General features: G+C 40.8%; 1 protein-coding gene across 5 annotated transcripts in view; it reads left to right on the top strand.

The window, feature by feature from the left end:
- The window catches only part of fat3a (FAT atypical cadherin 3a), a 214,422-nt gene that overhangs the window by 197,962 nt on the left and 4,101 nt on the right, over positions 1 to 12,359 (top strand). For 2 of the 5 annotated variants that reach the window (XM_086216108.1, XM_086216106.1), the window contains 4 exons: positions 2,227 to 2,939; positions 3,781 to 3,894; positions 6,171 to 6,230; positions 8,697 to 8,732. In XM_086216108.1, coding sequence (XP_086072234.1) covers positions 2,227 to 2,939; positions 3,781 to 3,894; positions 6,171 to 6,230; positions 8,697 to 8,732 — 923 coding nt within the window. The remainder of the gene's footprint in view (positions 1 to 2,226; positions 2,940 to 3,780; positions 3,895 to 6,170; positions 6,231 to 8,696; positions 8,733 to 12,359) is intronic. The other 3 variants (XM_086216110.1, XM_086216109.1, XM_086216107.1) reach the window with 2 other exon arrangements.

Below are 12,359 nucleotides of genomic sequence, written 5' to 3'. Positions count from 1 at the left end.
TGTATGTATGTGTATATATTTATATAATCCTCCTCCCTTCATATGGGGATCCCGGGGGGACAGATCGGGAGGTAACATAAATCAGAAAAGTTCCCCCTCAACATTGCAGCAGTCTGCATCACTTTCCTAATGAAGACTTTGAGAAACCAATGTTCATGTGAATCGTTAACATCAAAATAATCACTTGATCCTTCAGCTAAAGCTCATCTTATTCAATTTAAACTTCCATTCATGGAGTCATAATTCATGACAGTTTCTCTTTGTGGTACTGTTCTTCAAATGCTCTTTTACATGTGTCATCCTATTGCACATGGCCACCTCTAACTCCCCAATAAAGGATGAGTTCAATCACATGTTTGTGTGATAAGTGTCAAGCTACAGTCAGCGTACGGTTAGCGCAGGTTGGCATAATGGCTGGAATCAGCGAGCCTAGGGCCATCAAGACAGACCCACTACTGATTCTACAACTGTGTTTTTTAAAATGACATTTCAGTGAGCACAGGCTCAATACCACCCCTGATAGTCAATGTTTCTGGCAGTGATGTTATCCAAACCAGACACGTGTTGTCACAGTGACCTTTGACCACCAAAATCATTTCAGATACACCTTGAGTCCCAAAGGGTGTTTCTGTCAAATTTAAAGAAATTCTGTCCAGGCATACATTAAGAAGCACGGGTGAGATATTGTGCAGAGTTAAAGTGACAGTGACCTTGTCCACCCACCAAAATCTTTTCAGAGACCCTGATAAGGCATTCCTGAAATATTTTGTTAATATGAATGTACACGGAGAAATGGATGGAGAACCCAAGTTTATAAAGCCTATATGAAGTGAAACATGGCTACATCTTCCCCAATGAATGAATGAATGTATTTTGAAATAAACAAGGACCAAACCACAGATATTTTACCATAACTTCAAAACCATAGATTCCCTTCCAAATGTCGGCCTAATACCACCAACATCCAGTCCATAGGACTGTCAGGAATGTCCCCTCAATGTGGCAGCAAGGAATCTGATCAAACACATGAACAGGAGAATGATTTTGTTGCTATTGGAAAGAAAACAAATAAGCATATTTACAGTATTAGCCGCAATCATTTACTGGGGGAATACATGCCTGACAACATACTGACAACAGTCCAGCAGTTATTTTGTAGGCTTTGTATGTGCTTTGTGTGAGTTTAATAGTCAAAATGATGACAAATGACGCAGATGTGCATCTGCTCACTGTGGAGGACTTTTATGTGATGAAGGAATTCGTCAGACACAAGAAACAGAGACACCGGACCACTTTAATGGACGTCAGGACGTCAGAACATCTGTTCCCGACCTTCGTAGACAGTCATACTTATAATGTCGGGAACTACCAGTAATACCAAAACATTCTGCACAAATGTGACCTTCCCGTAGTCTAATCACAGCTACGCATACAGACAAAGCTAGCACCCTGATTGTCAGCTTTACTATCAGTTTCTGATGCCAAATTTACAACTATGAGAGGCACCACAAGTTCACCCCTGATTCAAACCAAGGCCCTGGGCTATTGACCTTACAGATGAATTTGGAAGCTGAGGTACAAGAGAGCTAAAACACAAGATGCCAGCTAAAACTCCTTATCACTCACCACTGGTTTGTTGCAAACGTATCTTTATGGCCATGGTCATCATGATGGGAGGATGCAATCTTCAGCTCATAACGTAGTTCCTTAATGTCAATGTGCCAAATAAAGTGTGCCCACAAGTCCCAAAGTCAAGGCTCCAGTGTGTGTGACTTGAGTGTAACTCTGGTATACGTAGGTCTACATATGTCATAAATAAGGTTAAAGAGATGAAAGCATATCTTTAAAAATGGGATTGATTCAGTTGAAAAATATTAAGGTTAAATCCTCAGCAACTTAATTGAAATAATTTCATCACTGACTTCCACTAGTGTCCTTACATTCTCTTTGAAATCCTTCAAAGCTAAATGACACTGCAGACGGCGTTGATATTCCACACACAGGAGCTTAATCATACTGAAGACAAAGGGATTGTGTTGTGAGCCCACACAGGGATTACTTCTTTCACAATCTATCCTCAGTGCATTTCATCTGACTCTTTTGCTCTCTCCCTCATTTGGAAAGTGATCCATCTGGGAGCAGGTAATTGAGCAGTCCAAAGTTATTCATGCACTATCATCTCACGCAACTCTCTTCCCTTCTCTCCTCCATCCTTCCATCCTGCAGCTGTGAGGAGGATGTGAATGAATGTGACCGCAGCAATCCAGAGGGCGAGTGTGAAAATGGCGGCGTCTGCGTCAACACTCACGGCTCCTTCTACTGTAACTGCACAGCTGGCTTTGTGGGCCAACGTTGTAGCCTAAGGCCTGTTGTTGTCCCTGACATGCAAGCGGGGCATGCTGTGGTGGGGAAGGAGGAACTGATCGGCATTGCTGTGGTGCTTTTTGTCATCATTACTCTCATTGTCCTCTTCATCGCTTTCCGCAAGAAGGTCTTCCAGAAGAACTACTCCAGGAACAACTTGTCTTTAGTCCAGGACCCAGCCACAGCCGCTCTCCTCAACAAGGCCAATGGTGTTCAGTTCAAAACCCTGCATTGCACAGCTGGAGACCCTTTGAACCTGTACTCTGAGCCAGGGCTGGGGCCAACTGTGGTTGGAGGAGGTGGGATGATGGGACCTCCACAGGTCCCTGTCAGGCCTATGGCCTACACACCCTGTTTCCAAGGAGAGCCACGGTCCACACTGGAGAAGATGGTGGATGGTCGTGGTGTGGAGCATACAGAGATGAGCACCTTTCATCCGGAGTCACCAAGGATCCTGTCAGGGACCACCAGGAGGGGGGTGGTGGTGTGCAGCGTGGCTCCTAACCTGCCCCCAGTGTCCCCTTGTCGCTCAGACTGTGACTCCATACGCAAGAGCCCATGGGACAGTGATGAGGGTGAGTGTGTGTCAATAAGTAAAATTGCCCATTCTGGATTAAAAAAAAAAGTCGCTTTTTTTATATGTTCAAAATGAACTTTAAATGAATAATTGTCATGTTTAATACCCTTATCGGTGCTTGGTTTACATAAATGCATGGCTAAATAAAAGACATACAATGTAAATATAACAATGACAAAGGTATGTTATCTGTTACATGGTAATATGTGGGAAACGATTTGCTATGATTCAGCTGTGTCACAATGCTAATACAGTATAATGCAATACAAGTGCAAATCTGTCAGCTAGAATCCATAAGCAAACTATTTAAGACACATTTAGCTAGTAAGAGTGCTATGGTTTCGCTGATAGAATTTGACAATACAGAGGAAGTAGTTTTGGTGCTTTTTTAAAGAGGCAGATGTACAACTCACTCTCCCACACTAACTGTACGGTAAGACAGTAAGTGTCTCTTGATGGGGCTCAGGAAATTATTCTGCCCTCCTGATGCAGTTTACATCAGCATTAATGAATCTTTAGCAGTCAAAATATCCTGAATATCTATGATGTATTTATTCACATGTGAGAACCCGCAATGAACTCATCTAATGTTAAGAGTCCATGTCAGCAAAAAGTGGAGGTGGGACTTGAGAGTGACCTGTAAAAAAGTCAAAGGTCAAAGGTCAAGATCTGTTAAACAGGCAAAAATTATGTAATTAAAGGCATAAAACTGCAATGCTGTATTTGGTTTGATTATGCAGTCACGTTTTAAGCTTCACATACAGCATATACAATATTTCGGAAGTGTGTGCATGTGTGTCTTTTGGAACATGTCCTGACCTGCTGACCTCTGTCTGCAGGTAAGATGGTTGATATGGCAGAAGAAGTAACGTGTTTCTCTGGGAGCAACAAGGGCAGTAACTCTGAGGTGCAGTCGCTGAGCTCCTTCCAATCCGATTCCTGTGATGATAATGGTAAGACACACCCACCCACCAGCTGGGTTACAGTCACACAGATGTGTGTTCTTTCCTTTTCTTTTCTTTTTTTTTTGCTTGTTTCTTTCTGGGTGTCTCTATCTTCAGTTTGAAATGCCAGTGGCATCTATAGACATGGTTTTCATACATTTGTGAGAAAACACTGGTGAGCATTTTTGGTCATGAGATAAAACACCAGCACTAATGACAGAAGGTGCGTATGAGGGTGAGAGAGGACAAGAATTCAAAGCATGGAAAGAGAAATGCCAGGGACGATGCAATAAGGGTGAATAAACAACAGAAGAATGAGCGAGAGAGGAATTCTGCATTTAATGGCATAGTAATATTTGTGGAGTCACAGGTTATATAATACAGCCTGCTTCATGACTTGCACATCCATTATGTTCCCCAGTGCATGGAAATGTGTGCTGCTGCTGCTGCTGCTGCTGCTGCTGCTGCTGTGTATCACTGTATTGAATAAAGGCAGGTTTGAGCTCAGGCACCATTGCCATGACGTGGAAGCATCTTGGCTTAAACACATATACTAGTCAACTTCCTCATTTCCTTCTCTCCTCTCATGTTGAAATTCAAGCCTGCTGACTGCAAGAATAAAGCTTAAATTCATGTCTATTGACTGACATTTTTCAAATTGACATTTTGGAGATCTTCCAGGGCGAAGGCAGCAGGTTGTCACGTCTAACAATCTAACAACCAAACAAAAAGGCCCATAGAGTCGTTTCTCCACTGCCTCCCGTCCCTTTGTCTACCTTTTAGCTTTTCCCTCTGATGGGAGAAGTGAATTTTGCTTTGTTCCCAGATTATAAATATTATAAATATTATATTTCCATGACATACTAGTCACAAGTAAATATTGAACCAAATTTTGACGAGCCTCTTGCATTATGACACTAAATGGCATTTCCAGATGGTAAAACTTTACTTGAAACACACTGAGCAAGAACTTGCCACAGGTTTCTTCTCGTGCTTGTTGCTAAACAATCAGTCTGGTTTCACTTTTATGCTGCTGACATTTTCTAACCTGATCAACAGAAATGTATATGTTTAACCTTTAATTTGCTTTCATTCATCCCCACTCATTTACAGCAACCTCAACTGCCAAAACCGTCCTCTATCGCTACTGGATGATGCAAAAACCATAGGCCAAAAAAAGGGATTTCAAAAAGTCTCCCTGAATTGGATAATAATCTTGAACTGATGCCGCTCAAGATTTTTTTATCTTGGTTTTGTCTACTGAAACAACCTGCATTGTCATTAGTTTTGAGTTCAACCTTTGCATAATTGCAGGACAATGTTTCTGCACAACAGAAGATAAACGCCTATCAGAGTTGTCTACACTCCTGCGTCCAAGCAAGGGCTGTGGTGGTAAAAACATGTTGGTAAAATATAAAATTCAGATGCAAGCCAGATATATAGAATTGGAGTCGGTGGAAAAGAAACAGTCAGGCTCCTCGAGGATGACCATCTTCCCCGGCTCCACAGCTTGGGTGGATTTTGACTGTTGTCCTGTATTGTAAGATGAATTGAAAACTCCATCTTCTGGTCTAGTCTTATGGTCACACAACTGATCTATGTTTCTACATCTAAAAATCATCGAAATGTGTCATATGTGCAAATTCTGTAACAATGCAAATGTATTGTAATGTTCACAAAGGTTTTCTCACAAGTGTATATTGGTGTTGTGTTGAAGAGGCTGAGGGTTTTAATACTGGAGCTGTGTATATGCAGTCATTGCATTGCCCTGATCTCATTCCATGAGATTCATTCTTTCACTTTTTACATCATTCAGAAATGTCTTTGCCTTTTAATCACCAGGCGTCATGAGTAGATACATTCCGTTTGCTTAAGACACAGAAACATGATTGCTATTGTCATCTGTGCTTCCTAAACTTTGATGTCACCAAATTAGTGATTGACCAGCACTGACAGTGACAAAAGCAATAGGCATTTTGTTGTCTTGTCTGCTCTCATGTGGCTTGATTTTTCACGTGAAATTATTTTGTTGCTTTTCTGTCTTAACTATGCAGTGTTGACTTCGCAGTTTTTTTGTTGTTGTTGTTTTTTTTTTATTTGGATAATTTCACTATGTATGAATGCTATTGTTTAAAGTTTTCCCCCAAACCTCAAAATTAGAAAGGGATTGGGTCAGAGGCAGTAGTGGGTTTGAGAGGACACCCTTGACCATCACCAGGACAAACACTTTTTCACTTGGAATGACTGTATTTCAAAACTTATCTCCTCCTTTTTCCTTCCACAAGCCTCCATAGTGACTGTCATTCGACTGGTCAATGACGCAGTCGACACAATCGAAAGTGAAGGTACCATGTCTCATCCCCTTTGTGTCTCACCTCCTACTGTGCCAACTCTTCTTATCGCAGTCTTGTATTTGCAGTGCTCCTTCTGAAAGAGGGCTTGTCAGCTATATGCTAAAGCTAAATACTCTCACTGTGTGTTGAATATCTTCCATTAAGTCAACCACACTGAGGTGTGTGTGTGTGTGTGTGTGTGTGTGTGTGCGCGTGTCTGTGTATGTGTGCGTGTGAGTATGTATGTGTGCATGTGTGTGTATTTGCAGACTCTTTTCTCTTACTATTAGAGCACACATTCTTAATCAATGAGTCTGCACCATTTTCTAGTTAACCTCTGCTCACATTTTGCAAAGATCCTGCTCACTGTCCATCACTTGGGCTCATTAATAACACCGGTATTAAAGAGGATATCAGGTTTCACTCAGGGGGAAGAAAATCAGAGGGCACCAGCTACCCTTCCTAGTAGAATGTCCTGTATTAATGGCAGTAATATTATCAAATAGAAAACATGCTACAAGGGTTTTCAAACAAATCATTCTTTTTGTGTGTTGCCATCCCCCCTCACTATGTGACTACGTGCAACTTACACCCTGAAAACAGTAATGACCGTAAAAGAAGGCCAATCTGTTGGGTTGTTTCGATGAATTATTTGAAAGATATACAACTTATATGTACATATGAATAATTTCCAGAGTTGAATGTGGTTTACCCCAAACATAATTTGGAAAGACGCTGCCAATGCATCCTGGACTTAGCTCCGCCCACTACAATTTTGAGTTGCTTACAGAAATAAAAAGAGGCCAGGTGTTGTTGTTTTTTTTTTTTCATTTCTACCTTATAAGAATGATAGCAGGTGGAGTAAGGTGTTTCTCTTCTACATGTGCATGCTGGTGGTCAAAATACTCTAAAGAACTGCCCGCTGACTAAGTAATTGCTCATACAAGCGTGTCACCCATCCAGAAAAAGAGCCCCTCTCTTACAAGTGTCTATGAAAGATATTGATTCTCAGAGAGAGGAATTGGTCTTAGATCTTGTTTTGCTCCATTTCATTCGGAGAATAATTAAAGCACTGAAGTCCTGTACTTGTTGAGATTTGCAGGTTTTTAGATTTATTCTGCCATTAATGCCACCAGGGTTGCAGAAGAAAAAACTGTGCTAATATTGATTTACATGCCACAATAATATATCCAAACAACCCATTCTTGAAATGGAATGTATAAATGGGATTATAATCATATGCAGTTGGATTTAATTATGAAGCAATGATATATATGAGTCTAATAATTTACACTTTCACATAGCAGGCAGTGGTTTGCCAGCTCCCTATCCTAGTTTGGCTGCAGAAACTGTTACTTTTTGGCCTGTAAAATAGATTTATATTCCTCATATTTCTTAAGGCTCACGGGTTTGTTCTTAAGTGAAGGATGCAGTGTGAAATCTTTCCATGGTTTACAAATGGCCTTTTATATTCCTTTTACATGATTGCGCTTGTAGCTAGATTGGGAAAAACTCAGTTGACTTACTGCTTGTGAGTCACCATTATTTGCGATTTTCAAGCCAGTTAAGAAAAAATATGCTCTTAATATGATAAACAGGACCAGTTTTGAGCATTCTCCATCCTCAGGTGTTAAGTCTTAGAACTCACTGGTCGTTGCAGTCAGTAATCAGTTAAATCAGTTGCAGCAGCAACATTCACCACCTCTGGGGCAGGAATGTCTCTTTAATATCATGACGAGTCTATTTTTCTTTTCTAATTGCACAACAATGTGGTCCTTCCGGCATTTAAAATGACACAATCTCCATGGAAAGGACTCCATTTTTTTTGCCGTGTCTTGGCCAGAATAATTGGAGGCACTGTAGCTAGTCATAAACCTCGATCTGCACCACTCATGTGGTGGATCCTTATGGAAACAAAAGTTGAAGTGTGTTGTCTGCATATCAAACACGTGGATGCCTAGTCAGCTCTATGGCAACTGAGAAATTGAAGCGATGTATTGGCACTTATGCAATGGAAACCAGTCACAATGTCACTTTATTTCTTATTTGACATTTATTCAATTTAACTCAGTGTGTCACTGCACTGTAGTGTTATTTTCTTGGATTTTATTTTTCTTCTTAAAGCACAAAAAAAAATCTAACTGAACTGAAACTGAAATACAAACACAAGTGTGGGATTGCTGAACTTTCCCACTCCTAGGCTTCAGTTACTTGACATTGCCTGTTAGTCTGAGTGCAAAAGATGGACAGTGCGTCAGAATTTTTTGCCTTTTCCTTTCAATTTACTTTGAGTTTTGAATCATTAAACACTTATCACTTTACAATTGTGTTAATAAAATGCGATTTGAAAATGAAACAAATTCACACATACACTGTAGTTCCCTCTCCCATCTAAAACATGCTCAACCCCAGAACAATGCATACACTCACAGCCTAATGCTTAAAGCCTCTCCATTATGTTGTTCTTCTATCTGACAGTGTCAGTCATGGACCAAAGTCAAACCTACAATAGAGGTGACTACACCATTCTCCCATTCTCCACCCACTCACAGATCTATCCATCTGTCTATCTGTCTGCAGGGAGTAGACAAAACAGCAATCACTCAATGGAAACAACTTGAAATGTGCAGCAACTATGTTTGCTGCATGCAAATCAGCAGCATTTGTATGTTTGTCAGATGCCAATAATGGTGACTTGTAGTTTGTTGTTAAAGTAGATTGAATTTACAAATGTTTTTTTTCTGTGCTATCATCAGGGCTTTGTCCAACTATTCGATCCAGAGCAGATTAACCAGACCGAATTTCATGTGGACCTACTGACCCTTCTAGGGTTCACCTTGGGCCAAAAAACTAAAATGAAGCACAAAGTAACCATTAACTGGTACTCATAGCACACACTGGACAAGCCAAGCAGAGACAACAGTTAAGGTCAGGTTATATGAATATTCCATGACTTTTGTTGTAGACATTGAAGTGACCCATAACAACCCTTAAGGATGGTTTGGAGATCCAGGGGAAATAAGGCAAGGCAAGGCAAGGCAATTTTGTTTGTATCGCCCGTTTTTACAAGCAGTTTGTCTCAAAGGGCTTCACATGGCATCATAACAACATCCTCTGCCCTTAGACCCTCACGTCGACTGAGGAAAAACTCCATAGAAAACCCTTTTAACAGGGAAAAATCTGAGAAACCTCAGGGTGAGCAACAGAGGAGGGACCCCTCACCCAGGACGGACAGACATGCAATAGACAAGAAAACAGTTTATGATACAGAATGTGGGAAACATGGAAATGTTAAATAAGGGATGCAACGTGCCATTGTTGTTTGATGTGAAAGTCGTTTATTACAATGGTCTAATATAGAGATGACAAATACACATGGAACAGGGAACATTGGAAAGGTTTGTGGGTGGCTAAAAACTACAAAACAATCCTTTACCCATCTTTCCCCGAGTTATGCTAACTTACTTAGGAAAATAAATAAAGTCTATCCAACCACACTTACGTACCTAGAATGACACAAAATTACTCTACACCACCTCCATTCATGAGGCCTAGTGATTATTACACAAGAATTTACCTACGTGTATATAAAATGTGAAAAAAAAACATGAGTACCTAAGTCCCTGGTTGACAAAAATTCCCTCACAAAAAGAGTAGCTCAAGTTAGTTAACTAAAATGGCTCTAAGCCCGAAAACAAGGTAACAGTGAGCTACCAAAATACAGAATAATCGCCAAGCAGAATCAAGATGAAAAATGGCTGACTGCTCATTGGCTGACCTGCACAGGCCACTGGCAAAAAGGGCACAAGTGCTTTTATCAGCAGACACCGAAGCAGGATGATCACACGTTGGCTGCTAAGATCCATGGCTGAGGAGAGGCAGAGCTCGTAGAACACGACTGGTTGGGAAACTAGGAGGTGAAGACTGGAAGGGATCTTGCAGGAGCAACGACTCACCAAAAGGAACTGTTCACGGCCCGGACAGCAACCAAAACCAAACGACCAGTCCAGGACCATAACACAAAACACAACGTTTTATTATTCGCACTTTTAAACAGTGTCTTCTTGAATCTGAAGTCGATACCTATTTCACCGGAAAATACCCTCTAGAACCAGATGATCCTGAGAGCTAATGTATTTAAACTATGTTCACAGAAAAGTCAAAGCGAATTCTTTGCACCGTTAAATTGCAAATAAAGTAAATGCAAAGATGCAAAATGGTTAAGTCGTTGTCAGAGAGCTGCTGCAAGGGATGACAACTAACACAGCATACCTTGCCACTCACCAGCAGCCATGACCAGGCAGCCCACACAGTGAATGATAAACAGCCTCATATTAGGTCAGAAAATTGTAATAAAAGCCTCACAGATTTAATGTCTGAACTCCTGCAATGTCACCTAAAAGATATTTGAAATGTACTCAAAAAAGAGTAGTGCATCAGCAGTAGTATTCCTCTCCTCTTTCCCAAAAGAGAATGCTCTTGGATTCTTGAAGCGTGAATAAACTCAAACGATCCTATGTCCAAAAACAAATGTGAGGAATGCAAGTATGAAAGAAAAGATCCAGTGACCAAACTTCTTTGCGTGAAGCAACTTTGGATCATGTTCTGGCCCTGACTTCAAATCTAGACAGAAAATCAAAGTTTTACCTTTTCCACGGGTCAATGGTAACTGCATTGACTTTGTCTACTCCTTGTAACTTTCTATCTCTGCGTATTTCCAGTTGTACTAGCACACTTTTTTCATTGAGCTCTTTATCTGTGTGTGTGTTTGTGTGCGTGTGTGTATGTCTGTGATTTGCTATCCCACTCCCCTGACAGCTGGTTGGCTTAGCAGCCCAGAACAGTCACTCATCACCCTCCCCCTACTCTCCCTCTTGCCTGCCACCTCTTATCTTACTTCATGCCACCATGTCACTTTGTTTGGATTTGTATCTCCAGCCCAGTGATGGTACTGTACAAGCTGTTGTGTGATGATGACGTTCAAAGCCTCAGTCTCCTTATGGTTTGTGTTCTGATTTACTGCATGGATGTTGTTTTATTTCAACATTGCTTTTATTTATCTCCACTCACCGTTTGCTCCTCAACTATACAGTTACATTCATGCACAGGGTTCATGGTAGATTATTCCTCTTGGTCTGACAAATCTTATTGTGATACTCTGTCAGTAGATCGCTGGTTTCAGTACTCAATGTCTGAGCACACCCTGACTGAGCTCCATTTCAGAAGTCACACTATTTAAAGTTTTTAGAGTCAAGCTAGAGGGTCATGCAGAAATACAGCCTTTGTTCAAAATGAATGACACCAGTGTATCTTTTACAGAATACAGTGTTTGCCAGTCATTCCTTTATTGTGTCTTTTGTTAGTCTTCACAATGAGAAGCACTATACAAACCAATAATTTTACAGCACTTCGGAGAGCAATGGACTATTGTAGAAATACGTGACATAATGTTGATGATTGATGAAAATTATCAAGATCATGGCCATTAAATAAAAGATTAAAATGGACATTAAAAAAAATCATCATAAAAACTTTATTATCAGGCAAATGTAATTTGTGTCCACAAGAAAAAAAGCACAAGATAAAAAGTTGAGATCAAAACTAGTTGATGTCTTCATTGTTTAAGGTGGTCACTTTGTCTTTAATGTGAATTCCTGGATATTAGTTTTCATTTGGAATTCTCTGAAGAAGTGTAATATTTGCCGTTATCGCTGGAATCCCTGAAATCATTATACCGCGACACAAAACTAGCGGTGGACGCTCTCTGTACCTGCCGTTCAGCAAACTGCTGACAGGGGAATAGCTTTGCCCTGCTGCTGTGCTGGTCGCCGCTGTATGTCACGTCTTTTGAAGGGGAGAGAGGCTGCGCAGGTGGAGCACAAGTTAATTTGCTAGTTAAAGGGTGTGGGGGTTTGTTGTGAACACCAGCTTGAAACTAGCAGTGACGGTTGCGCTTGATCGAAAACCAGCATTAGCCTTGCTTAGAATGGGGGCCCTTAATCTGCAAAGAAGCAGCGTCACAATGGTTAGTTTTCAATGATGTTATGGGGATTGATTATAGGTTCACTCATTTTTGTCATGCTGCACATTAAAGTATATTCATGGAGCGCTGTGGTAGTTACAGGGTGCATCAGAGCCAAT

The sequence above is a fragment of the Aulostomus chinensis genome, chromosome 10 (genome assembly GCF_037954235.1).
Source record: "Aulostomus chinensis isolate RoL2024-O1b breed Wild chromosome 10, RoL_Achi_v1.0, whole genome shotgun sequence".
Lineage (NCBI taxonomy): Eukaryota > Metazoa > Chordata > Actinopteri > Syngnathiformes > Aulostomidae > Aulostomus > Aulostomus chinensis.
This window is presented reverse-complemented; position numbering and strand designations above follow the sequence as displayed.